This window comes from Urocitellus parryii, chromosome 2 (assembly GCF_045843805.1).
Source record: "Urocitellus parryii isolate mUroPar1 chromosome 2, mUroPar1.hap1, whole genome shotgun sequence".
In the NCBI taxonomy this organism is placed as follows: Eukaryota; Metazoa; Chordata; class Mammalia; order Rodentia; family Sciuridae; genus Urocitellus; species Urocitellus parryii.
Genome location: NC_135532.1, coordinates 35786923 through 35814601, shown reverse-complemented (window position 1 = coordinate 35814601; position 27679 = coordinate 35786923). Strand labels below are relative to the sequence as shown.

Below are 27679 nucleotides of genomic sequence, written 5' to 3'. Positions count from 1 at the left end.
GGGGGGGTCTGCGTCTGGGGTGCCCCGCCCCCTCCCCGCAAAACCCTGCCCGGCGCGCACGTTTCCTGCGGGTTTCCTGTCCAGCGGCGGCTAGCCGGAGGGGGCAGGAAAGGATGCGCTGCCCAGAAGTGGCGGGGGCGGACCTCGCTGGGTCTGGAATGACCCCCGCCCTCTGGGTGCCCGCCTCCCCTTGTCGTCCGGGGCGGGTCCGGGCGGGGCTGCGGGAGCGGTGCACCGCTGGGCGCGGGAGCGCAGTCCGGGGTCGCGGGATGCTCCGCGCGCAGCCTCGCGGCCCTTGAGGCCTCCCTCCCGCCTCACCGCCTCTCCGCCTCTCCACCTCTCTCGTCCGGCCTTGAAACCTCCGTCCAGCCTCACCACCCTCGCCAGTCCCCAGAGGTAAGGAGAGCCTTGGGCAGCTGGATGCCCGCGCCCTGGCCGGCGCTCCTGTGCCACGGGGGTCGGGAAGTGCTGCCGGACCTTGCCTCCTCCTGGCAGCCTGAAAGCGCAGATGGATAGTGGCGTTCACTCCACCTACCGCTTTCGGTCCCCGGGGAACAAACTCTTAAAAGGTGTTGATTTTACACCCAGGAGTCTACCCTGAACCCGGCTCTTCCCGACGCTAGTGTTGCCGATGTAACCAAGATCGGCTGTAGGCGGTATTGAGCCCAGGTGTTTGGGATCTTTGAAAAAATCGTAGCTCTGAGACTAAGGGTTGCCGAATAAGTTTGTTTCTTAACAAAAATCAATCTTTTCTGGGATACAAATAACATGAGATGTAAGAATTTCAAGACGATCTTCATTAAAAGGGCTTTGTACTGACCGCTCCATGGCTGGAGTTCCTAGCATGAACTTGACCTGCTGCCTTTGGAAGCTGAGTAAACGGGGCTTGCGCAGCCTTCCCAGGGAACCCGGGCACAGCAGCCTCAACTGGATATGTAAACAAAGTCTGTTCATACAAACGGCTTTGGAATTGGATTTCCTCCTAATAAATATTATTCCTAGATATGTACAAGAGTATATGCATGTTTGACAGAGGGACAAAAGACACTTTGTTTCTGTTTAATTAAATTAATTAATTAGTTTTTGTAATTTCAACTCTGGAAAGTCATTAGAGAATTATTATTTTTTTCTTTTTTGGCAGGTGTGAAAGGGAATATAGAAGCGTTTACTTAGCTGTTTTAGCAAAAGCATGGGATCTAAGGTTGAGTGATGCCATTGAGAATATTCACAACTTGTCTTCACCCTCTTACCTCTCAGCAGATGCGTTTAGAATTTGTCTACAAACATTTATGTACTTGAATGCTATGTACAAGTTGCTATTTGGGGAAGTTTTTTTTCCCATTTCCTTGTGGGGATTCAACCCGAGACCTCCAGCATGCTAGGCAAGTATTCTACCACGAGCTACATTCCCAACGCCTATACAAATATTTTAAAATGTGTCTTAAATGGACCTAACTTATTTTCTTGACATGATTCTCAAGCCAAACACTGTTAAATAGTCAGTAGTGGAATTGGGAATAACATGTTGAAAGACAGCAAGGTAGACAAAAAAACACAAGGATGGATTCTGACTGTGAACGGAATACATATTATGATTTATAGGTAGGCCAGTTTATTTTATAATTCCATTTCTGTTCAGTCTAAATATAGATTATCACACAATTCTGTGTTTTACTGGTCATTTTCATGAGAAGGAAAATGTATTATAATCATAAAATTAGTTAAGATTAATGGCCTTAAAAAAAAAAAAAAGCCAGTTCAGCTTTTGGAAGCTTGGTTACTGATTATCAGTGACTTAAATGAAGCATTTTAATTACCCTAAGTGCCCATACTTGCCCCAGAGATTGGATGATGCTGTCTTCCAGGGCCTCACCTACTGTCTTTGGTCAGGTTTCCCAATCTATGTTCAAGGTTAGGATTGGGTCAAATATGTGGCTAATTCCACCAAACCAAAATTTTCTTTTCTTTCTTTTTTTTCTTTTTCTTTTTTTTTTTTTTTTTTTTGTGGAAGTTGAGAAAGGGAGGGATCCCTGCCCATTTGTATAGTTACACTTGAGATGTCTGCTTCCCTCACAGGAAGCTCACTTTCTTTTGTTCAACCAATTCTTACTGAAAGAAAGCTAAGGGACACACCAATTTCCTTTCCATTGAATTTTGGCTTATTGCAGGCTGTCTGCTTAATTCCATTAATTTCTGTTCTTATCTTCAGGGAGGTAACATATTTCAAATGTAATATAATTGTTTTTTAAATATACATTAAATATGGGACTGGGAACGTGGCTCAGTACTAGAGTGCTTGCTTAAGTGTGTGCAAGGTCCTGGGTTCAATACCCAGTACCACAAAACAAAATAAAACAAGACACACAAAAAAAATGAAATAATAGGGAGACTGTAAACATTAAGAAATATGTATTTGGTTACGTTTAATAGATTTGCTAGATTACATAGTTTGCTAGATTACATTGGCTACATAGTTTGCTAGATTCTAATATGAAAAAAATTGGCTATAAATGCCCTGCATCTTTTTCTATAATCTAATGTTCTAGTATTTGTTTATTGGCCTTTTCCCACAAATCATTGTGAGCCACAGGCCAATAAGGTCTTCCCCGCCTTCTTAGGTGGTCTGGAAAGACTGCTGTATGAATCATCTATCTCCCAATACATAGCAGCAACAAGAAATTTTGGAAGACTGACAAGAGATGATAATTGTTATTTATGTTTTCTCCTTAGACTCTCCTAAATAAGGAAAGTTAGGGCCACATGGAGTTCAGATTTCATATAATATATCAGGTATCTTTCAAAGGTTTGATCTTTTGGATGTAGTTCATAGGAATCAAAGAAATGAAGCAATTCAGATAACACACTCATTGTTCAAAGAAATCTTAATAGCCTGTTTGTGGAATCCAGGTAGGGAATTCCACATAGCACTGATAAATGAAAGTTTGACAAATACTTAGTAAACTGATCAGTGAGAAATGCCCAGCATATAAATCATGTGGAAATGTGTTATGCAGATTGGCTATCAGCTTTGATAAAATTAAGCAAGTAACAAAAACTCTCTACTTAAAATGTGCTATAAAGATAAAAGATTTTCATGTTGTGCAAAGATACTCTTGGTGTTAGATATACCTGAATGTTCTGGACAGGTGAGCTCAGTTTATACGATTACAGGTCATTGCCCCAGGGAAAATTATTGTTCTCTCTGGTTTTCTTTTAATATCATCTAGGAAGTTCAACTTCTTATAATGGCTTTGTCAGTTTGTGATTTTATGAGTCACGCTGAATGGAGTCATCATTTTTTTGAGATTCTAATTTCAGGTGTTTTTGGAAAAAGAAAATCACAATTCGGATGGGAGAAAGGACATGAGGAGACTAAAGACCTGGGATTTTGCTGATCAGAATGAAACCAATGTTGAAAGACTTTTCAAATCTATTGTTGGTGGTGCTCTGTGACTATGGTGAGTGTTGTGAGTGTACTTGGTGCTAAAGGTATCAATAAACAAGTGTCAATGTGAAGATTATAATTTATTGATGTTGATGAACTTCTATGGAAGAGGCAATAGGGTCAACTGTCTAGAACCTTTTAAATGGTGGCTTTGCAACCCTGGGTTCTCTTAAGGTGCTTCAGGAGTTCAGCATGATGGTTTAAATTGTACTTTAAATATATTTTTAACTCAAACATTTTTTTAAAAAACTCACTACCATTTCAATAAATTGGAAACAAGCTTGTTACCCTGAGTTCTCTTTGATTTCCCAGAAGTTCAGTACTATAAGTCACTTCACACACACACACACACACACACACACACACACACACACTGATGTTTTGTATATTGGGGTTCTACACGAGATTTCTCTTGACTTGAACTGGGTTTGTAGGTCAATGGTCAACCACTTAACCTACAGTGTGCAAGGCCCTGGGTTCTATCCCCAGCACTGGAAAAAAAAAAAAAAAAAGAGAGAGAGAGAGATTTCACTGGACAACAGAGTTTTGCCACTGGAGTATCTTTGGAACCAGTCTGAATTTCAGTTGTATGCTTTTAGACAAAGTTCTTAGTCTCTTTCAGCCTTATCAATAACACTGACTTCACAGGGTCAGTGTTTTAAAAAATTAAGTATGTGGAACACCTTGAATGTCTGAGCATATAATAGGTGTTTAAAATTACTTCTTTTTATTGTTTCATCTCAAAATTGAGTTCATTTCTCAATTATTGAAGTGGTCTTGTATAACTGTTGAACCAATAGCATCAACAATGTGACTTAATCTTCTCTACTTTTGATGATTTCTTAATATTTCTAGACATCTAAGCACTTGATAATATGAGAGTAAAAACTCTTCAGATTTGATGAAAGAATTGTGTTTCAAGAAACAGGTAACCCTGGCTTGAGTAATGTCAGTGGCAAAGCCAGTTAAATAGACCAGAGCTGGCTGGGGTTATGGCTCAGTGGTAGATGGCTTGTCTAGCACGTGCGAGGCCCTGGGTTCGATACTCAGCACCACATAAAAATAAATAAACAATATAAGGGTATTGTGTCCAACTACTTTTAAAAAATAAATATTTAAAAAAACCCACCACCAACAACAACAACAAACCAGAGCATGTAGAGGTCATTTTAGCCAGATCTCCTTTCTCAGACTTTTTTTAAAAAGAAGTTTATTTAAGAAAGATGACACTCGATTTAAGGAAATTTGGGGTTTGTTTCTTTTAAAGAAATTTATCACTACTTTAAACAAGTTGCTTTACATGTAACAGCTTCCTACAAAAAACAATTAGTGTCCTTGGTTTCACAGTGATAAATAAGACATCCAAATTCTCCATTTAAACAAACACAGTGATGTTTATTGTAAAGAGCAAAATATCTTGCCAGAATATGCAAATGAAAGTTGAATGAGTGGCTGGGTATGGTGGCACATGTCTTCTAATCACAGCTACTTAGGAGGCTGAGGCAGGAGGATCCCAAGTTCAAGGCCAGCCTGGGCAAGTTAAGTTAGTGAGATCCTGTCTCAAAATACAAAAAACAAACAAGGGGCTGGGGATAGAAATCAGTGATAAAGTGCCCTGTGTTCAATCCCCAGTACAAAAAAATGGAGAACAAAAGTTGAATGCATAGGTCACTCATGGAAAAGAAGATACTTTGAGAGATCTAGTTTTTTCCCTTTAATATGAATCAAAATACCATCACTGTTTTTTTTTTCTTTTTAGCAACACATTTATATAGAGCAGATCCTTTAAATACAATTAAGAAATGAGGACAGGGGAAATGAAAGAATAGAGTAGTCTACACTAGAGTAAGCAGGATATGCTATAACTAAATTATCGTTTTCTCCATGAGAGAATCTTCTAGTCTGAAGGAATGGAGTTCATCTCTCTTCAGTGCATACCTCTTATCTGCCGCTGCTGGAACTCATCAGTTGCATCTTTGTTCTCCATTTCCAACTGTGCACGTGGCCTCTTTCCTTGACTGGCTCCAATCGAATCAGAATCTGATCAGCCCATCGACAACCTTATTGTCATTTATGATAAACTTCCATTAGTTACTAAAGTGGACCACTTAATTTTTTCCCATGATTTTACTGGTTCATTATAGTTGTAATAATAATGTTGGGATTTGTTCTCATGTCTTTGTACATGTGCACAATATAATTTGGCCATTATCAATCTCTAGTCTTTCCCCATATCCATACCTCCTCCCTTTCCCTGGTCCCTTTATTCTACTGATCTCCCTTTGATTTTCGTGAGCCCCCACCTGCTCCTTTCTTCTCCTTTTTTCTCTCTAGCTTCCACCTATGAGAGAAAATATACAATCCTTTACCTTCTGGTTTATTTCGCTTAACATAATGCTCTCAAGTTCCATCCTTTTCCTGCAAATGACATAATTTCATTCTTCTTTATGACTGAATAAAACTCCACTGTGTATATATACTACATTTTCTTTATTCCTTCATCCACTGATGGACACCTAGGCTGTTTTTTTTTTGTTTGTTTTTTGTTTTTTTTTTGGAGAACTCATCCTTTTATTTTTTAGTTTTCGGCAGACACAACATCTTTGTTGGTATGTGGTGCTGAGGATCGAACCCGGGCCGCACGCATGCCAGGCGAGCGAGCTACCGCTTGAGCCACATCCCCAGCCCTACCTAGGCTGTTTTAATAGTTTGTGTGCCTCTAATTTTAAAATGCACCCCACAACCAACCTGTCCCTTTGAGATTGAAATTAATGTGACTTCTCTCAGTCTCGACTCCTTCCCTGGGCTGTGGTGCATGCTCTTTACCTACTAGTTACAAAAGTTACCAGCTGGGCTCTGAACCAGCATATGACCTGCTCCAGAATCAGTCACCTTCCTTGACCTGAGCTGTTTCCAGACTTAAGCGAACATCCTTCAACTTCCATTTTGCCTAAGTGGAAAACAACAAAACAAAACCCACCTTTATCCTAGAATGATTTTCAAGTAAGTGATGATCAAGCATTCAAGTCTATCCAAAATTTATGTATATTATTTCGCCTCATCTCAAATAAGAAATAGGTGAAGTGCTGAGCTAATTAAAAAAAAAATAGTTCTATGTGCTAACATATTTATATGCTAATTCTAAGAATCTTTGATCAAATATACAAGGGTATTGTAAAGACTATAACCCAAATGGAAAACACATGAGCCCCTGTGGACATATAGAATATGTACACAGTATACATGGATGTGATATATATAATAAGAATAATAAACTGATAATTATACTAGTTCTTTTTCAAACCAAAAGGGCACTGAGTTGTTCATTCCCCGGTCATGGGCCAACTGATTGTCTCATTGCCAAATTCTGCCTCTTTGATGTGTATTTGGATGGGGTTCAAAATAGAAACAAGGATTCTTGTGTATCTGTGTTCTTTGTCCTATTCACTTCAACTGCTCTGCTGGATCTCTTTTTAAAAGATATGATTGATCCTAACTGTCTGATACTTGGGAGACTAGAAGTCATCTGTCCTATCTAGGCCAATACCAATTGCTGTAATGTCATTAAAATTGCCAAGGAGAAGCCTAGTTATTTCATAAATATTCATTCTATCCCTTGGGTGATTCATGCAAAATAAAGTGTCAACATATCTTATCCATCTAAAAAATTCTACCTCAGATAAACCAAGAAGACTGGTTCCTTTCCCAAGTCCTTGTCTTGAATACTAGACAATAACAACTATGAGGTAAAATAGGGTCTTATATTTTAAATAATCTAAAGCAGTTGATTGTGTCAGTTGTATCAAGCTCTTGCTAACTTCACCATCTATTCATTTACCCCACATACCTAAAAACCAGAACATGATTAAAATAAGAAATGTGAGTTTTTTGATTTTTAACCTGAGAATTGTCAACTGTTATTTCTAGTTTTGTAGAGTTTCACTGCAATATGATGAGAGTTGTGAGTTCAGAGTACTTATCACTAATTCATTATTCTAAATATCGTGAAAGGTGGTGAGAAAACAGAGCCACTTAAAATGGCATGAGCTCAATGTCTGGAGCCCAGGAGCTGTCTGTTGTCATTTTACATGCTATTTCATCCTTGGCTGGGTTCCAGCTTCCCTAGTGTCTAAAATGCTGTTTTCATCAGTGTCACTAATAGTGCTGCTCAGATGCACCTTTTTAAACAATTTCCACCCATTTCATTTCAGTCCTTGGAGAAGCCGAGTATCTCCTCTTAGGAGAGCCAGGCCATGTAGCACTAAGCAACAGCACCGTGTCAGTGGATTTCCAGTATGCTGATGGTGCTAATGGGACGCTGAGGAATGTGTCTGTCTTGCTGCTGGAGGCCAACACCAATCAGACTCTTACCACCAAGTACCTCCTGACCAACCAGTCCCAGGGAACACTGGAGTTTGAGTGCTTCTACTTCAAAGAGGCTGGCGACTACTGGTTCATGATGACTCCGGAAGTGATAGACAACAGTACTGCAGTCCCCTGGTGGGAGAAAAGTGCCTTTCTGAAGGTGGAATGGCCCGTCTTTCATGTTGACTTGAACAGGACATCCAAGGCAGCAGAAGGCACCTTCCAGGTGGGCCTTTTTACCAGTCAGCCACTGTGTCTGTTTCCTGGTGACAAACCTGACATGTTAGTGGATGTCATCTTCACCAACAGTCTTCCTGAGGCTAGGACAAGTCCAGGTCAGCCACTAGAGATAAGAACTAGCAAAAGGGCAGAACTCACTCAAAGTCAATGGGTTGAGTTTGGCTGTGCCCCTGTGGGGCCAGAGGCCTATGTCACCGTGGTGCTAAAGCTGCGTGGCCGAGACTCGGTCATCACTTCCACAGGACCCATTGACCTGGCTCAGAAATTTGGATATAAATTGGCGATGGTGCCAGAGCTCACGTGTGAGTCTGGAGTGGAGGTGATGGTCCTGCCCCCACCGTGTGTCTTCGTCCAAGGAGTGGTGGCTGTCTTCAAGGAGGCCCCCAGACGCCCTGGAGAGAGGACCATTCAGCTAGCTGAAAACAGCTTGCCCCTGGGAGAGAGGAGAACAGTGTTTAACTGCACTTTGTTTGACATGGGCAAGAATAAATATTGCTTTAACTTTGGAGTTTCAAGGAGAAGCCATTTTTCTGCAAAGGAAAAGGAATGCATGCTCATTCAGAGAAATATAGGTTGGTATTGAGATTTTTAAACATTTAAAAGTCAGATTGGTGTCTCCATTGAATCAAAATCATTATTTAGTATTTAGGTGAACTTTAGGTAAACTGTACCATCATTTTAATGGTTCATTCCTCAACCAATTGGCATTTTCATCCTTATCTGAAAAATTAAAAGAGTACAGTCATTCCCTAGCATTGTGGGAGATGGGTTCCAGGATCCCTGCAGATACCAAAAAGCCATAATGTTTGCATATAAGTTATGCATATCCTCCTATATATTTAAATTATTTCTAGATTACTTACGATACCTTATACTGTGTAAATGTATGTAATAAGTTGTTATACTGAATTGTTTAGGGAAGAGTGACAAGAAAAAAGTCTGTACATATTTAGTACAGACACGTTTTTAAATTTTTCTTTTTAGTTATAGATAAACACAATGCCTTTATTTTATTCATTCATTTTTATGTGGTGCTGAGAGTCGAACCCAGTGCCTCAAACATGCTAGGCAAGCGCTCTAAAACTGAGCCACAATCATAGCCCCAGACACATTTTTTTCTCTGAATATTCTCCATCCATGGTTAGTTGAATCTGTGGATGTGAAACCTGCAGGGAGTTGGGGGGCAATTGTACTGGAGGAAAACAGACCCACTTAACCTCTTTAAGGTTTCAGTTTCCCCATCAATAAAATAGGGATAATAAAGGTACCTGCCTCAGAGACTTCTAGAGGTTTAACCAAGTAAACATAATGTTCTTAGCAAAGTGCCTCATGCATAGGAAGTACTCAATAAATGTTAGCTATTTTTTTAAATTCATATTATTACATCATACAGAAAAGTCCATGGCAGAGATAATTGGATTTCCAAGCTAAATGCCAAATTGTATTTAGTAACTCCTCTTTTCTGGTCAGGTCTTTTTTTCTTCATTATTCATTATAGCAATGAATCCTCTTTAGTGAGAAATTAAATCAAGATTTCTGAAAGTGTCTTCAGGTCCTGTATTCCTTATGTAGTGCTCTGCTGAATCACTGGGAAATGGGGTTACCACAGTGCCATCCATTCCTGGTACTGCTTGTCTGTTGTTTGGTGGTGGTACTGGAGATTGGACCAGAGCCTCAGGCATGGTGGGGAGGTACTTCAACTGAGTCACCCTTTATTCCCCTGTTGCTCTATGCCTTTTATTCCCTTTTCCTGGGGTCAAGCTTGGTCTTAACAAGTGACCTGATTTGGCTGAGATTTTTTTGGTTCACTCCCTTCTGCTCTTATTTTCATCCCACTGAACCCAGGGCCCCCTGACTGCCCAAGCTTCTGATTGTCCATAACCCCAAGTGTTTCTTATTACAGATATACTCACTTCCTGTCCTTAAGAAGTCCCTCTCCTTGAATTCTCTCCCCTTCCACTGGCCACTTGGCTTCTTATACTCACCTGTCTATTCCACCTAGATTCTGTGGGCCATCCCTTTATCCATCCTCCTACCAATTTTCTGAACTCCTTTGCCCTATTTTCCTCTGGATGCACCTGCTAGGCCACGCCCCCATCTGCGTGGCTGTCCTCTGCACTCAAGCTGCTGAGGCTGCACAAGTTCACACCCAGGTGGACTGATGCCACTGTGGGCGGCTCATCCCTTCACCCTCAGCTGGGCCTCTGAGCTATTCAGCAGGTCACCCTGGCTGGCTCATGCTCCATTCTGTTCTGCACAATGGCCCATTTATACCTCCTGCACTTTCCTCAGACCTCAACCCTTGCCCTGTGGTTAACTCTCAGAGCTGGCTTGTCTCCTACACACAGGGCAGCTGGAAGCCATTAGATGGGAACTCTGTGCCCCGCCATTAAATGATCTGTCAGATCTTCTGGCTTCAGATCCAGCCTCTCCCCTTCCTTTCCTGTCACCAATGGAAAAAGTGTCATTCCGCCAATATCAGGTCAAACCTGCCCTCCACTGTGGAGCTCAGCTCTTTTTCTCATTCCAGGAACCCTCTGTTATCATGTCCCGCCTCTCAACTCTTGTCCCTTCTTAGAAAGGCTCATTCTCATCAGCTTTGAAATGTACTTAATTTGCTTGTCTAAAAACAACAACAACAGCAAAAACTATCTGTCACTCAAATTCCTGCTCTCCAGGTATCAGCCTCTTTCTCTCCTTCCTTTTATAGCCAGTTTATTGAAAAAAAAAAAAGTTCCCTACACTTTGGGGTTAATTTCCTGACCTCATATTCACATATTAGTCTACTGAAAACTGACTTCTGCCCCCACTCCACTTCTGAAAATACTGTCACTAAAGCAGCTGGTGAATGAGTTTCAGGTCCCCAAATCCAGGTATCCTTTTCAGCCTGTGTGTCCTCATTAACCTTGATTCTGGGACACCACACCTGCCTTGTTTACCTCCCACCTACCTGGCTGCTCCCGCACCTTCTCCTTGACCTGCCACTGCTAGCTTGTCTCATCCTTTAAGGATTAGTCATCTCTTTTCACTCTCTGCATGCCTACTAGGAGATTGCTGTCCTAATGCTGCTAAGTCCAGATGGGCATTTTTTCCCAACCCTTCACCTGCTAAATAGTGGGTATCCCAGAGCTGTCTCCAGGTACCTCAAAAGCATCATATCTGGATTTGGAACTTATTATCTTACCCCTCACTAAACCTGATCCTCAATATAATATTTTATTTTGGGGCATGTGGTGTTGGGGATCAAACCCAGGGCATCCAGCTTGACAGGCAAATGCTGTACCCGTCAGCTGTACCCACAACCCAAAGCTGCTTTTCAGTACAGGACTCATCTCATTGCTCAAACCAGAAGCCTAAGATTCTTCTTCTCCTTTATCTCCTATAAATAACGTAATCCTATGGCTTTTGCCTCCTGGGTGTCTGATTCTTGCCACTTCTTCCCAGTTGCATGACACCACTTGGTTACCTGGACTCTTGCAACAGATTCCTGCTTGGCCATTTCATTCTCTCACTGCAGCAGAAGGATCGTTTAAAATTCAGGCCCACTGAGGTCGTTCACCTGCTTAAAACTGTTCAGTCACTTTTCTTGGCTCGAGAATGAAATCCACAGGACTTCCACAGTAGGGCTGTCCCTGCTTTCTCTGTAGTCAACAGGATTCAGCTGGGGCCTGGGATACCCTTCTCCTCCAGCCTTCCCCTGCTCAATATTAACCTGTCCTCCAAGTCTCTACTCAGAGCATTCTTCCTCCACCCCAGGTTGGTGAACTTCCTTGCCCCAAGCTGCTGCATCAGCCTTCAATTCCTTTTTCATGTCACTTATCACTCCTATCATCGCTTGAAAAATGCCCCCTGCCATGCCTTTCCCCCATGTCTCACTGAATGGGAAGCTGATTCAATGGCGAAATCTGACTTGGGTGGTAATAAAACTGTCTATGGTCTTTATCTGTTTCACTTTGCCTGGCAGGTTTTTTTTTGGAGGAGTGGGGGAATACTGGGAATTGAACTCAGGGCACTTGACCACTGAGCCACATCCCCAGCCCTATTTTGTATTTTATTTAAATACAAAATAGAGTTGCTTAGTGCCTTGCTTTGAGGCTGACTTTGAACTTGCAATCCTCCTGCTAGGATTACAGGCATGCGCCATCTTGCCCAGGCTGCCTGGTACCTTTAGTTTCTCAATACATGTTTATTAAAGTGGAAATTGAACTCAGGTCTGGCCTATCTCAGCTAGTTACTAGAAAAAAAAAAGATTGAACTGATTTGATCATCAAGAGATTCTTGACATTTCACAGGAAGATTTGTATTCAGGGGAGAAAATCTGAGTGAATGTAATTGAAACAAACCAAGAGAAATCAAGAAATGTGGGCCACTGGATTAAAGACATTTGGGGCAGGAGGACCATCTTGTTGCTTCCCCAAGCTGTTGCACGTTCCACAGATGCTTCCATTCAGTGTCTACTGAGGGGTTTCAACAGTAGCAGCAGCAGCAGAGGGAAGGCACTGGCGGGGTCAGGACAGGGAGTGGTGCTCTGTGTTCCCAAACTGAGGGTGGTCAGTGTTTCCTTGCAAGGGTTGCTCCATGTAGCAGGAGCTACCCACAACCCAACAGCAGGCCTGACGGCAGTAATCAGAAAAACTAAACACAGATTTTTCTGTGTGGCAGACTGACAGTGATTGACTACTTGACTCAGAAGTGAAATTAATGTTGGAACTTTAGTGCCTTTCTGTCTTTTTAGTGCGATTGAGCCTGTACAAAATGTTCAGCATCCCTAATCTGAAAATCTGAAATCCCAAGTGCTCCAAAATCCCAAAGTTTTTGAGCATTAACGTGATAGCACAAGTGGAACAGTCCACATCTGGCCTCATGTGATGGATTGCTGTTGAAACACAAGTGCACTAAAAATGTAGAAAATTATAGACTTGATGTTTAAGATGTACTTGAAACATAAATGAATTTCATGTTTAGACTGGGTCTCATCCCCAAGATATCTCATTATGTATAGGCATATATTCAAGAATCTTTTAAAAAAATCTTTTAGTTGTAGATGGACACGATACCTTTATTTTATTTTACTTTAAAATTTTTTTTAGTTGTAGATGGATACACAATATCTTTATTTTATTTTTATGTAGTGCTGAGGATCGAACCCAGTGCCTTTCATATGTGAGGAAAGGAGGAAAGTGATTTACCACTGAACTACAGCTACAGCCACTTTATTTTATTTAGTTAGTTAGTTTTTTTTTTTAATGTGGTGATGAGGATTGAACCCAGTTATTCACACATGCTAGGCAAGCGCTCTACCACAGAGTCACAACCCCAGCCCTCAAGAATCTTAAATGCTTCTGGTCCCAAGCATTTTGGAGAGGGGATACTCAGCCTGTTTATAAATTGATGAAGGCGCTGAGTTCTGTTCATTTTCTATTTAAATTGACAGCTCTGGACAGTAAAGACTGACTTTTTCTTTATTTTTGTTTTGCCAAATGGCATCATTTAGGGGCCCTACCATGACTCATTGAAATATTGAATTTCTTGCTAGTTCTTTTTGACAATGGAAGAATTTGCTTTATGAGTTTCTCTCTTTTTCCAAATATGTCTTAGGACCCTAGGATAGTATTTAAATACCAGCACAACAAATTTTGTATGTTGTCAAAAATGACTACTTATGATTTGAGCATAAAGATTACTTTACTCCAGGCACCCTTGCTAGTGTTTTGTGAATAATACCTGTTTAGTCCTCCTAACCCTATAACTTATGTTCATTATGTTGTTAATTTTATAGATAAAAAAATGGGGGCACAGGATGGCTAAATAATTTGCCCAAGGTCCATTGTGTTTGAATGTATAGCCAGTACATAGAGCCAGGTAGACTATAAGATGGGTTCAGTGGTATACCTCTTGCCTAATATGCATGGTGCTCTGGGTTGATCCTCAGCACCATGAAAATAAACAAACAAACAACACACAAAAAAAGCTAAAAGCCAGGTAGACTAGCTTCAGTTTGCATTACTATTTTACAACAGCCTCTGACAATCAATCATCAGTTCATATATCTAATAATAAAAGGCTTTTAGGTTGAAAAAACAAAGATTTTATTTTTTTCTTCCCAGTTCATCTTGGGCTGCCTACTCCTCTTAGAAGACCTAAAACCACTTGGGAGTCCTCTGGCCCAGGCTTCTGTATGATTTCTTCAATATGAGTGAGCCTTGTTCTGTGCAAAGAAAAGCTGAACTGCTTATCCCAGGTGCCTTTGCTCCTGCTGCTGCTTATAGCTACTTGCTTATTTTTATCTGTGGAATTTTCTCATAAGCATGTTTTGTTTAGTTACCTTGGTCTCTTCAGCAAAATGTCTTACAGATGTGAACATCTCATAGGCTTTATTCCTTGGATAGTCTTGAAGGTAGAAACAAATTTTCCTTTTTGACACTCCAGACTAATTTTGCTCATTCAGAATTGATATCTTTTGTAGTGGCCCAAAAGGCATTCAACCTGGCCAGATGGGTTTGTTATAAAGGTATGGACATCTAACCAGGACCAAATGAATAGCTTTCCATTCATGAAGAAAGACTATTTGGACTCTTAGTCATCTTACCCTTCATTTCTAAAACATGTACTGTACCCATCTAATGAATTTCCATCTTGCCGAGTATTTTCTTCAGAGTTATTATCAGAGATCTTCAGGGATTAGATACTTAAAGCATTTTTAGAAAAAAATTGTCTTATTAAATTTGATTTTTGTTTTATTTGAATGATTTCCTATTTGAATTTTTTTTAGAAATAGACATAAAAATGTTACAGATTTTATTTTTCATTTTATTTTTAAATCAGCTTTTTTTTTTAAAACATTAACATTCTTGATATCAAAAGTAATTTTATTTCCTGGTCTCCACTAAGGGAATTTTTCTTTTAGTTAGACAAATGTCTATGTATTTAAAGAATTCATTTTTATATTTATATAAAGTAAGAGTTCAAAAAGAATAGCAAGAAGATTCTTAGCTTTTGTAATTGTCTGCACCTTTGTGTTAAACCAGAGAAGAAAATGCTGTATGTTGATTTAATTTTCAATTTAGATTTAGTAGTAATGGGATTCCCAGTAGATTTTTCAAAAATGAATCATGGTACTTTAACTCAGAGAGACTTCCATATGAGATTGCCAAGGCTGTTCAAGCACTGGGGGCTTAGTGCTTGAGCATCTCTGAAGCCTTGTGGACAAAGCCTGCTCATTGTTCTGCCCCAGCCAAGGAGCTGCAGTATGATCCGGGAGGCACAGAACCAATATTGTGTTCATTTGGACCTCTACTTGGAACATCATTACCACACCTCAGTTGATGTTGGTCCAGGATACTCGTTTGTAATGCTCCCAACTCTTGTGAAAATCCTGAGACTTTTAATTGCTACGAAGAACTCATATTCCATGACTCACTCCAAAGATTGCACCACTTGGCTCACCTGAGCCCTATACATTTTCCTTGTGTTTTTGTAGTGCTTTGTATACCTCTGCTGCATTAGAAGGTTTGTCCAAAAAGGATGGAGAGAAACTTTTATGCAGAGGATGCCTCATGTTGGCAGAACATAATAGGTCTTGGGGTTGGATGGGTGATCATAGAGAATTCTTTATAGGGAAATATTCAATTATTCTAGCTGGCAGTGATCGGATATCTGCTTGGAAGAAAAGTTTGCATTTATCAATCAATAATGGTTGTTTTGGCTGGAGGTGTAGTTTAAAAGTAGAGTGCTTGCCTAGTGTGCCTAAGACCTTGGGTTGGTACCCAGTAGTGCGGGGGGCCGGAGGGAAGAGAGAAAGAAGAGGGCTGTTTGGGAGGGGTTTGTGTATATTTTGAAGTTCTGTTGTTAGGTGGATCTGCATTTAGGATTGTTAAGGCTCCTTGCTGAATCGACTTCTTTGTTATTTTGTTATGTTCCTTTTTTATTCCTGGGAATGTCCCTGGTTCCTTAGTCTGTTTTGTCTGATATTAATGTAGCCATTCTAATTTTCTTTTAATGTTCACAAGGTATATATTCTTCTATTCTTTTAATATATATATTTTTATCTGTAAATTGAGTTTTAAAAAACTGTATGTAGTTGGGTCATATTTTGTTTTTATTTAACTTTATTTTTTAAGTTGTTGATAGACCTTTATTTATTTCTTTATATGTGGTGCTGAGAATCAAACCCAGTGCTTCACACATGCCAGGCAAGTGTGCTACCACTGAGCCACAACCCCAGCCCTTAATTGAATATTTTTATGATTTACCTTATCAACACTTTTGGTTGGTTTATTTATTTATTTGGTTGGTTAGTTAGTTTTTTGTTTCTTGATACCAGGGATTGAACCTAGGGGTGCTCAACCCCTAAGCCACATCCCCAGTCCTTTTAATTTTTATTTTGAGACAAGGTCTCACTAAGTTGCTGAGGTATACACTTTTGGTTGATTGTTTATCTCTCTCTCTTTTTTTTAAGTTGGCTATGACACATGGTTGACACTTTTCCCTATTATTATTATTATTATTATTGGTTGTAGATGGTCACAATACTTTTATTTATTTTTATGTGCTGCTGAGGTTTGAACCCAGGGCCTCACACATGCTAGGCAAGTGCTCTACTACTGAGCTACAGCCCCCACCCCTGATTGTTTATCTCTTAAAATGATTTTAGTGATTGTCCAATAGTTTACAATATACATCTTCTCAATTTGCCTTCAAATATTACATTGCTTCACATGTAGTGTAAGGAATTTTGAGCAGTATACTCCCAATTCATTTGTCCCATTATTGTGAGTGTGTTTGTTGCTGGTGATTGAATAAAGGACCTCACACATGCTAAGTAAGTTCCCTATCACTGCAGCTATACCTGTTCTATGTGTGATTGTTGTCATGCATTTTACTTGTGTGTGTGTGGCACTGGATATTGAACTGAGCAGCACTCTATGACTGAGCTATATCACCAGCTCTTTTTATTTTTTATTTTGAGACACTGAGTTGCCCAGGCTGGCCTCAAATTTCTGATCCTCCTGTCTCAGCCTCCCAAATAGCTGAAATTATAGGTGTATGCTACCACACCTGATGCATTTTGTTTTATATATGATATTAAACACATCACACATTGCTATAATGCTGGTGTAGACTATCAGTAGTATTTGAGAGCATTTAAAAAATAAGAAAAATGGATTTTGAATTTTATATTTACTTTTATATACGCCATTTTAATACTCTTAGTCTCCTTACGTAAAGTTTTTGTTCCGTATTATAATTCTTCTGCCTGAAAGATTTCAACAGTTCTTATGTTGAAGACTTGCTGGTAATCAGTTTCATTTGTCTGAAAAAGTTTTATTTTCCCTTTATTTTTGAAAGGTGTTTTTACTGGGTATGGAATTCTGGGTTGGTAGTTTGTTGTTTTCCCAGCCCTTCAGCATTTCCTTCTGGCTTGCATAGTTTCAGATGAGAAATGTGTATGATGTGTTTCCACCCTCACCCTCCCACCCAGCAGCCACAGCCTTTAAGATTTTCTGATTGTTTAGGTTTTCAGAAGTTTGAGTGTAGTGTGTCTTAAGTGTTTTGTTTTGTTTTACTTTTTTAATATTTATCCTTCTTGGTGTTTCCTGAGTATCTTGGATCGATAGTTTAGTCTTTCATTAATTTTGGAGAGTTTTTGGACATTATCTATTTAAATATTTTTTCTGTCTTATTCTGATTACATGTACTAGAGACTATTTGATATCCTACAGTTCTTCAGACTTCTGTTTTATTCATTCTTCAGGCTCACCTCTTAGTTCATTTTGTGTTGTTATAACAGAATACCTGAGACTGTAATTTACAAAGAACAGAGATTTATTTCTTACAGTCTAGAAGCAGGGAAGTCCAAGGTCAAGGGGTTTGCATCTGGCGAAGACCTCTTTGCTTCATCATCTTATGGCAGAAGGTAAAAGGCAAAAGAATATGTGACTCAAACCCTTTTATAAATAGCATTAATCCATTCATGAGAGCCGAGCCCTCAAAACCTTAACACTTTTCATTAGGTTCTACCTCTCAGCACTGTTGGGTTGGGGATCAAGTTCAAACACATGGTTTTTGGAAAACATATTAAATTCATAGCACTCTTAGTGTATTAGTTTGGGTGATTTCTAGTTACCTATACCCAAATACACTGTTTCTTTCCTCAGCTGTGTTGAATCTATTATGAGCCTATAAAAGGCATTCTTCAACTCTGTTACTGTTTTTCAATTCTAACATTTCCATTATGACTCTTTAGTTTACAAGTCTCTGATGAAAATTTCCATCTCTGTACATTTTGTTCATCTTTTCACTAAAGTCTTTAACATTAATAAATTATTTTAACCTTCTTTCTAATAGGTCTAATATCTGGGTCATATCTGAGTCTGGTTCTCTAGATTGTTTTGTCTCTTGATAGCTTATTGTCTTTTTCCTTTCTTGTGCCTCTCATAATTACATTTTGAAAGCTACAAATGTGTTTGAAAATGTGGACACTAAGGCATGTAGTATTTATGTTGTAAAATGGGTATATTTCTGTTTTTTTTTCCCTAGGTCTTAATGTAGGTATTTCAATACTGGGTTTTGCTAGATCTTTACTGAGAGCATTGGGTTAATTAAAGATTTGAGTCATTCTTTGGATTTTTCCTGTTGTGGCTACCCTCAGTACAACACAGATGTCAGAATTTTCTCGTGTTACTTTGTTTTTAGGGTAGGCATTAGATTGCCAGAGTGTTTTTCTCCATACTTCTATTCACCCTCAGCTTTAGACTTGAGTCTATGCATTGGAGAGGTTCTAGCTCTTGCCTCTCCCCAACCCACCCCAGCTCTAGACTGTTGTTATTTGCTACGTGGTACTTGCTAGCATGAAATGAGGAGAGGGCATTCTCTTGGACTGGGTCAACTCAGTCTTGGGCAAGTGCTGTATCCCTGTGTCTCAGGGTTAGATAGGGCTTTCGTGATGATCCCTCTCCTCCCACATGGTGGAAGATTCACAATATCTGGGCCCACGACGTTTTCAGCTTCTCCTTAAGGGCACAGTTTCTTCATGCCCTAGTAGCAGTTGGCCTCACCCAATACTCTTAGGTTGACAGAGTGGCAGCCTTTTCCCCAGTGGTTAAGGATGCTGTTCTGTAAAGGAGGTGGGGAGAAGGATCTGGGTGAGGTTTCTGTCTTTTCTGTGGTGATGTCCCTTCTCTCCTTAGACTTCAACTGTGAGAGGGCTTTGTCTAGTCTTGCACCTGCACTCCTTCCTTCTGTGAGCATTTGGTGAGCTCTCTAGAAAAGAGTCTGCAAGTGGGTACAGATTCCCCTTGTTTTGTCATCCCCCAGGGACTCTGTGTTCTCATGCTAGTCCACACACTAGGTTTTTAGCAATTCAGTACCTTTTTTATGGAGTCTTCTCACTACCTTGTGTGGGTGGGTCCTGGAGTCTGTCCCAGGTAAACAAATGCTGCATCACTCTCTCTTTGGAGGAGCCTGTCTTTCCTTACGTTGCAGGTTAGTTCATTGCCCTGTGACCTCAGTTATCTGGTGGCTTCTAGGAAGGCTAAGATTTTATAGATTATACAGATTTTCTTTGTTTTAAGGCTGGGAGATACAGTCTTTGCAGCTTCCTACATCTCTGGGAATGTTTTTACTTACTGCCTTTTCAAGGTCTGAGATTTGAGTATTGCTGCTTCATTTGGGTGCAGTTAAACACTGATTCTCAAATGAACTAGCATTAAAAACATGACTTTATGTCCTTGCAGAAACTTGGGGACTGTGGCAGCCGTGGAGCCAATGTAGCGCTACGTGTGGGGATGGTGTCAGAGAACGTCGCCGAGTATGTCTCACTTCCTTCCCCTCCAGACCTGGCTGCCCTGGAGTGTCCTCGGAGGCCTCCCCATGTTCCCTGGAGGAGTGTGCTGGTAGGTACTCTTGCTCCCTGGGGAGTCTTCTCAGAGCCTTCATCAGAGGGAATATTGAACCCAGAATGGCCTGAGAACCAGCATTCTGAGTTCAGGAGCAGACTGGTGCATGCTGTGTGATGCCGCTGATTCTAATGCTGTACTCATTAGTGTATCTAAGACTGGGAGCGGCTGGAAAATAACTTGCCAGTGAGATGATGGATTGAACCCCGTGTAAGAGGGACTTGACAAGGAAATGTGTCTAAAGATTCAGACTAATAAATATTTTTTTAAATACAACAAATAAATAATTAATTTTTTTAAAATACAGGGGAGAAGTGTTATTTCTTCCTAACATTTTTGGTTGCGGATATTTCTCCCTCTGCTTTATCCCACAAAACTGTGGGAAAAAATTTTCCCCTAATTTTTTTTTCCCTTCAGCAACCCAGAGAAGCCCAAGGGGACCACGTAGACCATTAGTTGTCCAAGTGGGGCAAGATAGCCTGTCTTTACCTCCATGTGATCTAAGTTTGTTACCAGGAGGTAGGGACATTTTTTTGCCATCACCTGGAGACTGGCCTTTGCCACTTTTCCTCAGTGTCTTCTAGGCACACACTGGTAGGTGCTCCATGAGTTTTTGGTGGGAGTGGTCATGATGCTCACATGGCTCGGTTAGGTTTGCTTCAGCTTATGGAGCTGAATCCTGTCTATTTGCCACAATTATGGTTACAGTGATGAATAATCCTTGCTCTTCCCACACACAAAGCCACTCCTGCTGAGTTCATTGGCCTTTTACTCTGGTCCTGACCCTTAAGATAAAATCCCTCTGTCAAATCCTGCCATTCTTTCTCCAATCCCAGATTCAAAGACCATCCTTACTTAGTTCCTTAGCTCTTTGGAATCTTGAGGAGTTAGGTGCTTGTCTTTGTCTGGATCTTAGAGAACCTTTTAGTCCAAACCACAGATACCTGGCAATGTTTCAACCATTGTTACTGCCTGTGGCCTTAGAAAATCCTTGCTGTTTCGTCTTTGTGGCCAGTACCAGAGGCCTTATTCTGTTCCTTCCAGCACCTCCAGAGCTTTATTCTCTCTCCTGACTTTTTCTTATTGTAGCTTCAAATCCAGGCTCATCTCCCAGCCCTCCCAGCCTGTCTTCTTTGACAAGAAGACAGGGCCTCGCTCTGAACCCATTCTTTCTTCAGCTCTCTCATACAGTTTTCAGATCTCTTAGCCCTGTCAACTTATTTCTTTATAAGTCCCCTTCAGTTTCCATAGCTCTTTCCTTGTATATAACTTTCTTTAAATATACCTCATCTTCTTAATTCTGGGATGGAGCATCGCATTAAGATAGTCCACCCAGAGTTCAATAACACTCACATGAATTTAATATCAGCCATTTATTGAATACCCGCTGTGTGTCAACACTTTAAATACATTATTGCACTTAAGCCCCAAATTCATTCTTCCAGGTAGATATTATTATGCTGGGCTCAGATCTTGAAAGCATACTTGCCTGCTGGGCATTTTTCTAAGTATCTTACACGTAAGAAGTAGTTACAGCTTTCCCTCTGTATTTGCAGAATAGGAAAAAGAGAAGGCTTGGAAGTTCTGCATCTGTGGATTCAACCAACCATGGATGGAAAATATTCAGGAAAAAATTGCATCTGCGTTGAACATGTACAGATTTTTTCCCTTTCAGTATTCTGTAAACAACATAATGAGTTACATAGCATTGACATTGCATGAGATATTATACATAACCTAGAAATTATTTAAATTATATGGGAGAATTGTGTAGTTTCTATGCAAATACTAGACTATTTTATAGAAGGGACTTGTGTATCTGTGGAGTTCAGCATCCACAGAGGTCCTGGAACCAGTCCCCAACAGGTATCAAGGGACATTTGTATATTATTATCTCTGCATTACAGAGAAAGTGAGGGCATGGAGAAGGCAAATAGCCTACCCAAGGTCATAAAGGAAAGAATCAGGAACAAGAGCTGACTCTGCATCAGGCTTCCTATCTTGACTACTTTACCTTTATGTACAGGCCAATCTGGCTTTCTAGAAGAAGCATCAGCAATTGCAATTAGCCATCATCTTTGAGGAAATGTAATCATATTTCATGTTCTGGCATCTTCCTGAACACTGGGTGGGATCTGGAAATGCATATGTTATTAATTTGCAAGAAGAGTAAGGGTCAAACTTCTACTCTAAGTGGAAATGATCCACCTAACCTTCCAGGTCTTCTCTTTTTCCCATTTCACCTATTTTCTCCTCCTTGGAAATGCAAAGATCTGTCAACAGCACCAGGAGATCTTCACTTCGGGTGAATGAGGAAAGAGTAGATGAGGCAGGGATACAGGAGGCCAGCAACTTTTGGACTTTTTTCCAGCTGTGGTTTTTATAGGAGCCAGATAACGTCAAAAGATAACAGAGCTGAGAGAGTGGTTCATGATGTGTGACGGCCCACTGATCAGCAGCCACTGCAGAGGAAAGAAATGATAAATTGGGAAACTATTTTTATTTGGTTGGGAGTTTATAGAGTTTTATTTGGCTTTAAAACAATACTGTTTTAATTTGCTCTCTCTTGTTCAACAATAGAATAGGAGGATCCAGTTGCTGTGGTATCCTCAGTCCATCTGGTAGGATATTGATCATGTTGCTATTACTTTTTTTAAATATTGAATGAATCTATTAACTAATGTTTTTATTGAGTACCAGTTGTGACTGGGATTGGGAATATATTATATATATTAAGAATATGTGTCCTTGTCTTGAGGGGAGCTTAGGATATAGTAGCTCAGAAGGTACGTAAACAGGCATGATACACAGGACAGCATAGGACCTGCAATGATAAAGGTATCCGAAGCCTGCTGCAGAAACTAGCAAGGATGATAATCCATGCTGGGAACATTTCCTTTCTTGGAGGAAGTGATATTTGAGCTGGTCTTTGAGAGCTGAGAAGGTGCTATCCAGGTAAATGAGGTAAGCAAGGGAGTTTTGGCAAAGGGAGCAATCAATGAATGAAGGCAGAGAAGAAGATGGCACAGTAAGAGACCTTGGGAGCTGCAAACAGTTTACTGTGGCTGTCGGATGGTGGGTAGGGAGGGGATGGGAAAAATGAGGCTGGACAATCAGGGGCAGATCCACAGATCCCAAAGGTTTGGACCTGCATTTTAGAGGGCTCCCTCTGCCTGTGGCACAGCATACAGATCAGAAAGGTAGGCTTGGCAGAAAGGTGCCTGGTAAGAGATTTTCAGTAACCCACATGAAACATGAAACACTGGCAGTGGGAATAGAGGAAGAAGAGGATGCATCGACTCTGGATGTGGCAAGGGATGGAGAGACAGGGATGAAAGATGAAATCCAGGATAGTAAGAGTAGCCACTTCGTGGACTGTGGTGCCGTTCCCTTGAGACTGGGTATAATGGAGTGAGAGGGGCAAACCAGTGAGCTGTGAAGGTTGAGGTTTCAGGGGAGGAGAGGCTGCAGACACTGGGAAGGTGCTGTGTATGGGGGGATGGACCTTGGAGTAGCCCAAATGGTCCTAGCTCTAGGCTGGGGCCCAGGTGCTAGAGTGACTGTTGGCTGTCAGAAGGTTGGGAGATGACAGCAGAATGAAGGATGGTTTAGGTGAATGGCCTGCGCATCAAAGGAATAGAGGTTTCATGTGGAAGTGGAGGAGTGCTAGCTGAACTTGGCAATCAGGAATGCCATTTAGAGACACACCCTGCTGCTGGCTCTGTTTTCTTATAAAGAAGCAATGACTCCCACGGGAGAGGTCTGGAGGAAGCTGTGTGCTGTGGGATCGCCAGGCCTCAGGTCAGGCCAGGAGACCAGGGACTGTTTTGTGGAAAGGTGGAGGTGATGAGTTAGTGTCCCAGAGGGTGCAATAGAAAGCCACAGGGGTACAGCAGGAACAGGAATTCAGGAGACAAAGCACAGAGCTGGTGGTGACGAGGGTCTGGGGGAAAAAAGTTGGGAGAGGTGTCTGGAAGGGCTTGAATGGTGGGCAGTGCCCCAGGATGAAAGAGGTGAGTTCACCGGGTCTCAGTGTCCAGGTGTTGTGTGGCATTCCAGGATCCAGGTGGCATCTGCATCTTTTTTCCCCCACATTTCTTATTGGTGCATTGTAGTTGTGCGTAAGGATGAGATTTGTTGATACATATTTGTAGATGCACACAACATAACAATATAATTTGGCAATATCCCTCCCCAGCCCTATCCCCCCCTCTTCCCTGCCTCCCACCCCTTGGCCACTTTTTACTGATCCCCCTTTGAGTTTCATGGGATCCACCTCTACCTTCCTTTTCTTTTTCCTCTCTGGCTTCCGTGTATGAGAGAAAACATATGACCCTTGACCCTCTAAGTTGGACTTATTTCTCTAGCTTCATCTATTTTCCTGAAAATGCCATAATTCCATTTTTATTTATGGCTCAATCAAATTCCATTGAGTATGTATAAGCATTGGCATCTTGATAAAAAGTTTTGAGGCTGTGGGACAAAGTGGCTTGAGAAAGCAGGGTAGGATGCAAAGCCAGTGCCACCTGGAAGGTGGGAAGAGGTGTGGAGAGCTGAAAACAGAGGGTGAGAGAGCACAGGGATCCATACTTAGAAATTCTGGGTACTAGAAGGGGGAAAAGTGCACCGTATTATATTGTTGACAGTTTTATTTCCATCAATTAATTTAATGTGAAAGTTTGTTTATAACCTATCTAAATGATTTTGTGTTTTGAGTCTTGGTATTTTCCCATGAGCCTCTCACAGTACCTGTACTACAGATGTCCTGTGTTTACATCATTGTAAAGGAAAACCTTGATTTTTTTTTTTTTTTTTTTGCCTTGACGTTTTCTACACACTGCTTCTGTGTGGAAAACGGGTGGTGTCTCAGCAGGAGCTGGGGAGCACAGGAGTCTCTTTGATTGTGGCTTTCCTGCGTGTGGGTCCCTAGTTTTGCAGCTCTTCCTCTATCCTGGTGACCTTGTTTGGCTTCAGCTTTCTGCAGAGATCCGGCAGACTAGAAATCCCAATGCCTGTCCCTTTTCCGCCTCCCTTTGACTGCTCTGATTATTAAAACAAGCAACTCAGAGATCTTAGAACCATATAGAGAATTCATTTGTTCTTCCTCTTTTTGTAGCTTTCCGGCCAGCCAGCTCATCCCCCCTTCCACCCCAGGGTCCGGCAAAGTCCAACAACATCGTGACGGTCACTGGGATATCCCTGTGCCTCTTCATCATCATTGCCACCGTCCTCATCACTCTGTGGAGGAGGTTTGGCCGGTCCCCCAAATGCAGCACCCCGGCTCGACACAACTCCATCCATTCCCCCAGCTTCCGGAAGAACTCGGACGAGGAGAACATCTGCGAGCTGAGCGAGCAGCGGGGAAGCTTCTCGGATGGGGGTGATGGGCCTGGGGGGAGCCCAGGGGACACGGGTATCCCTCTGACCTACAGGCGCAGTGTGCAGGTGACTCCTGAGGACGACGCCTCTGGCAGCGAGAGCTTTCAGTCCAACGCACAGAAGATAATCCCCCCTCTGTTCAGCTACCGCCTTGCCCAGCAGCAGCTGAAGGAGATGAAGAAGAAAGGACTGACAGAGACCACCAAAGTGTACCATGTGTCTCAGAGTCCCCTGACAGACACTGCCATAGACTCTGCGGCCGGTCCCCCCTTAGACTTGGAAAGCCCAGAAGAAGCTGCAGCAAGTAAGTTCCGGATCAAGTCTCCATTTCTGGACCAGCCTGTGGGGCTGGGGAGTGGCGGAGAAAGGCCTCCCTCCAGGCTGGATTTCAACATGTCTCAGGCCAGTTGTGCCATCAGCCCCAGCCAGACTCTGATCCGCAAGTCCCAGTTGAGGCACACGAGTGGCAGAGGGGCCTCATCAGAAAGGAGCCACCCCAGGAATTCCCATTTCAGGAGGACGGCAAGTTTTCATGAGACCAAGCAACCCCGACCATTCCGGGAGAGGAGCATGTCCACTCTGACTCCACGGCAGGCCCCCACCTACGGTTCTAGGATGCGTACCTGGGACCAGGCAGAGGACAGGTTTAGGCCTCCGAGTCGAGGTGCTCACCTGGTTCCTGAGAAACTGGAGCATTTCCAAGGAGCAGGTGGAATCAGTGGTCCATTGAGCCCTCTCCCTAAACCCTACACCATAGGGCAGCCTGTGAGGAAAGCAGACCTGGGGGACCGCCAGGCAGGACTAGTGGCAGGAGTGGAGAGAACAGAGCCTCACAGAGCTCGGAGAGGACCATCCCCCAGTCACAGGAGTGTCTCAAGGAAGCAGTCTTCCCCCACGTCTCCCAAAGATAGCTACCAGAGGGTCAGTCCACTGAGCCCTTCTCCATGTAGGAAAGACAAGTGTCAGAGCTTCCCGGCCCAGCCTGAGTTTGCCTTCTATGACAACACATCTTTTGGCCTCACTGAGGCTGAGCAAAGGATGCTGGACCTCCCTGGATATTTTGGCTCAAACGAAGAGGATGAAACCACCAGTACCCTTAGTGTAGAAAAGCTGGTCATCTAGGTCAAGAATCTGCCTGAGACTTCACACAACAGGCGTCCTTCACCCAGGTTGCACTATCCACTGCTCCCGTAGCTCCGTGGACTATTTTGTGTAATGGTTCGTGAGGCAGAATGTGGGAAGGGAGTTGCTCACACACTGCAGGGACACATGCATATGCATGTGTTTTAATTCATAAGGAAGAAGTTATTGATCCTGAACTTTTCTTTTTGCTACCCTATTTCTATGGGCTTATTACTAATAGCAATAATAAAATTTAAACTAAAGCAAATAGAACGTGACCTGTCATGTGGATATGAAAGACCACAAGATGTGCCTTGAGCATGATGTTCTTTGAACACTGCACTGGAAGTTTCCTGGCTTGAAGCACATCTCTGGAAGCCTTAACTCATCAGTGCCAGAGTAAAGTCAGCTTGGTATCACAATTTTGAATTGTAAATTTTTTAAGTTATAAACATATAAGCATTGGCTCCTGCAGGAGCAACATTGAACAGGTTTTGTATCTGGCTGATGAGTGAATTATGGTTATTAGACCACCAAGAAATGTTGACCCTACAAGATATTCCAGAAGAACTTGCAGGAAAGATTTGGGTGACATCTTAACATTTTTTAATGCAATGAAGAGTTCATATGACTTGACAAAATTATGTGAATTAATCCTGCTTTAGAGAAATGACATAACCATTTGATTGTTTAGGTGGTGAATCAAATAAAGAACTAACCATCATTGTTCTGGGAAAATAGTAAATATTTCTGAAAGGAAAGCATTGTCCCCTGAGAAAGGATCTGTTGGAAAATGGGCAGTAGGTGCTGACCAGGGACACTGCCTGACAGTAGGGTGCTGGTTGTATGTTCCTAGAATAAACTGGAAGCAGAGAATGCATTCAGGTATATAGGAAGCAGGTAGACCAGTTTATGATTTTTTACAGTTTAAGCTTTTTTTTAATTAGAAAAAAAAATAATAATAACAAAAGAAAAGAACTCTTTTTTGGAAATTTAGAATCACTCTTTAAATTGGTTATTCCATCTTTCTACCGAATTTTACAGATGAGGAATTTGAGGCAACAAGAGTAATTAACAGGACTGAATAGAAGATAGACTGATCCTTTATCCCAGATGTCATACCCTTTGCACTCAACCATGAGTCTTTGTGTCATGGGAGAAGAGATGTCTTCAGAGCAGGGTTCGAGAAGTTCCCAGAGAGAAGGCAGAACTTGACTGGGCCAGCCTGATT

The 27679-nt window shown here is 41.6% G+C and overlaps 1 protein-coding gene across 2 annotated transcripts; it reads left to right on the top strand.

The window, feature by feature from the left end:
* Nucleotides 1-240: 240 nt before the first annotated feature.
* Nucleotides 241-27273, top strand: Thsd1 (thrombospondin type 1 domain containing 1). 2 transcript variants are annotated; one of them, XM_026382543.2, is made up of 5 exons: nt 241-396; nt 3319-3458; nt 7657-8622; nt 19786-19944; nt 25064-27273. In XM_026382543.2, exons 2-5 carry the CDS (start codon nt 3401-3403, stop codon nt 26446-26448), a joined length of 2568 nt encoding a protein of 855 aa, XP_026238328.2. In that variant the 5' UTR covers nt 241-396; nt 3319-3400; the 3' UTR covers nt 26449-27273. The 2 variants fall into 2 exon arrangements, with proteins under 2 accessions (XP_026238328.2, XP_026238329.2); XM_026382544.2 differs by lacking the exon at nt 19786-19944.
* Nucleotides 27274-27679: the final 406 nt, after the last annotated feature.

Coding starts and splice junctions, on each gene's coding strand:
- Thsd1 (XM_026382543.2), top strand. CDS start 3,401: ATGAAACCAATGTTGAAAGACTTTTCAAATCTATTGTTGGTGGTGCTC. Junction 3,459..7,656: donor GGTGGTGCTCTGTGACTATG/GTGAGTGTTGTG, acceptor ATTTCATTTCAG/TCCTTGGAGAAGCCGAGTAT. Junction 19,945..25,063: donor TTCCCTGGAGGAGTGTGCTG/GTAGGTACTCTT, acceptor CTCTTTTTGTAG/CTTTCCGGCCAGCCAGCTCA.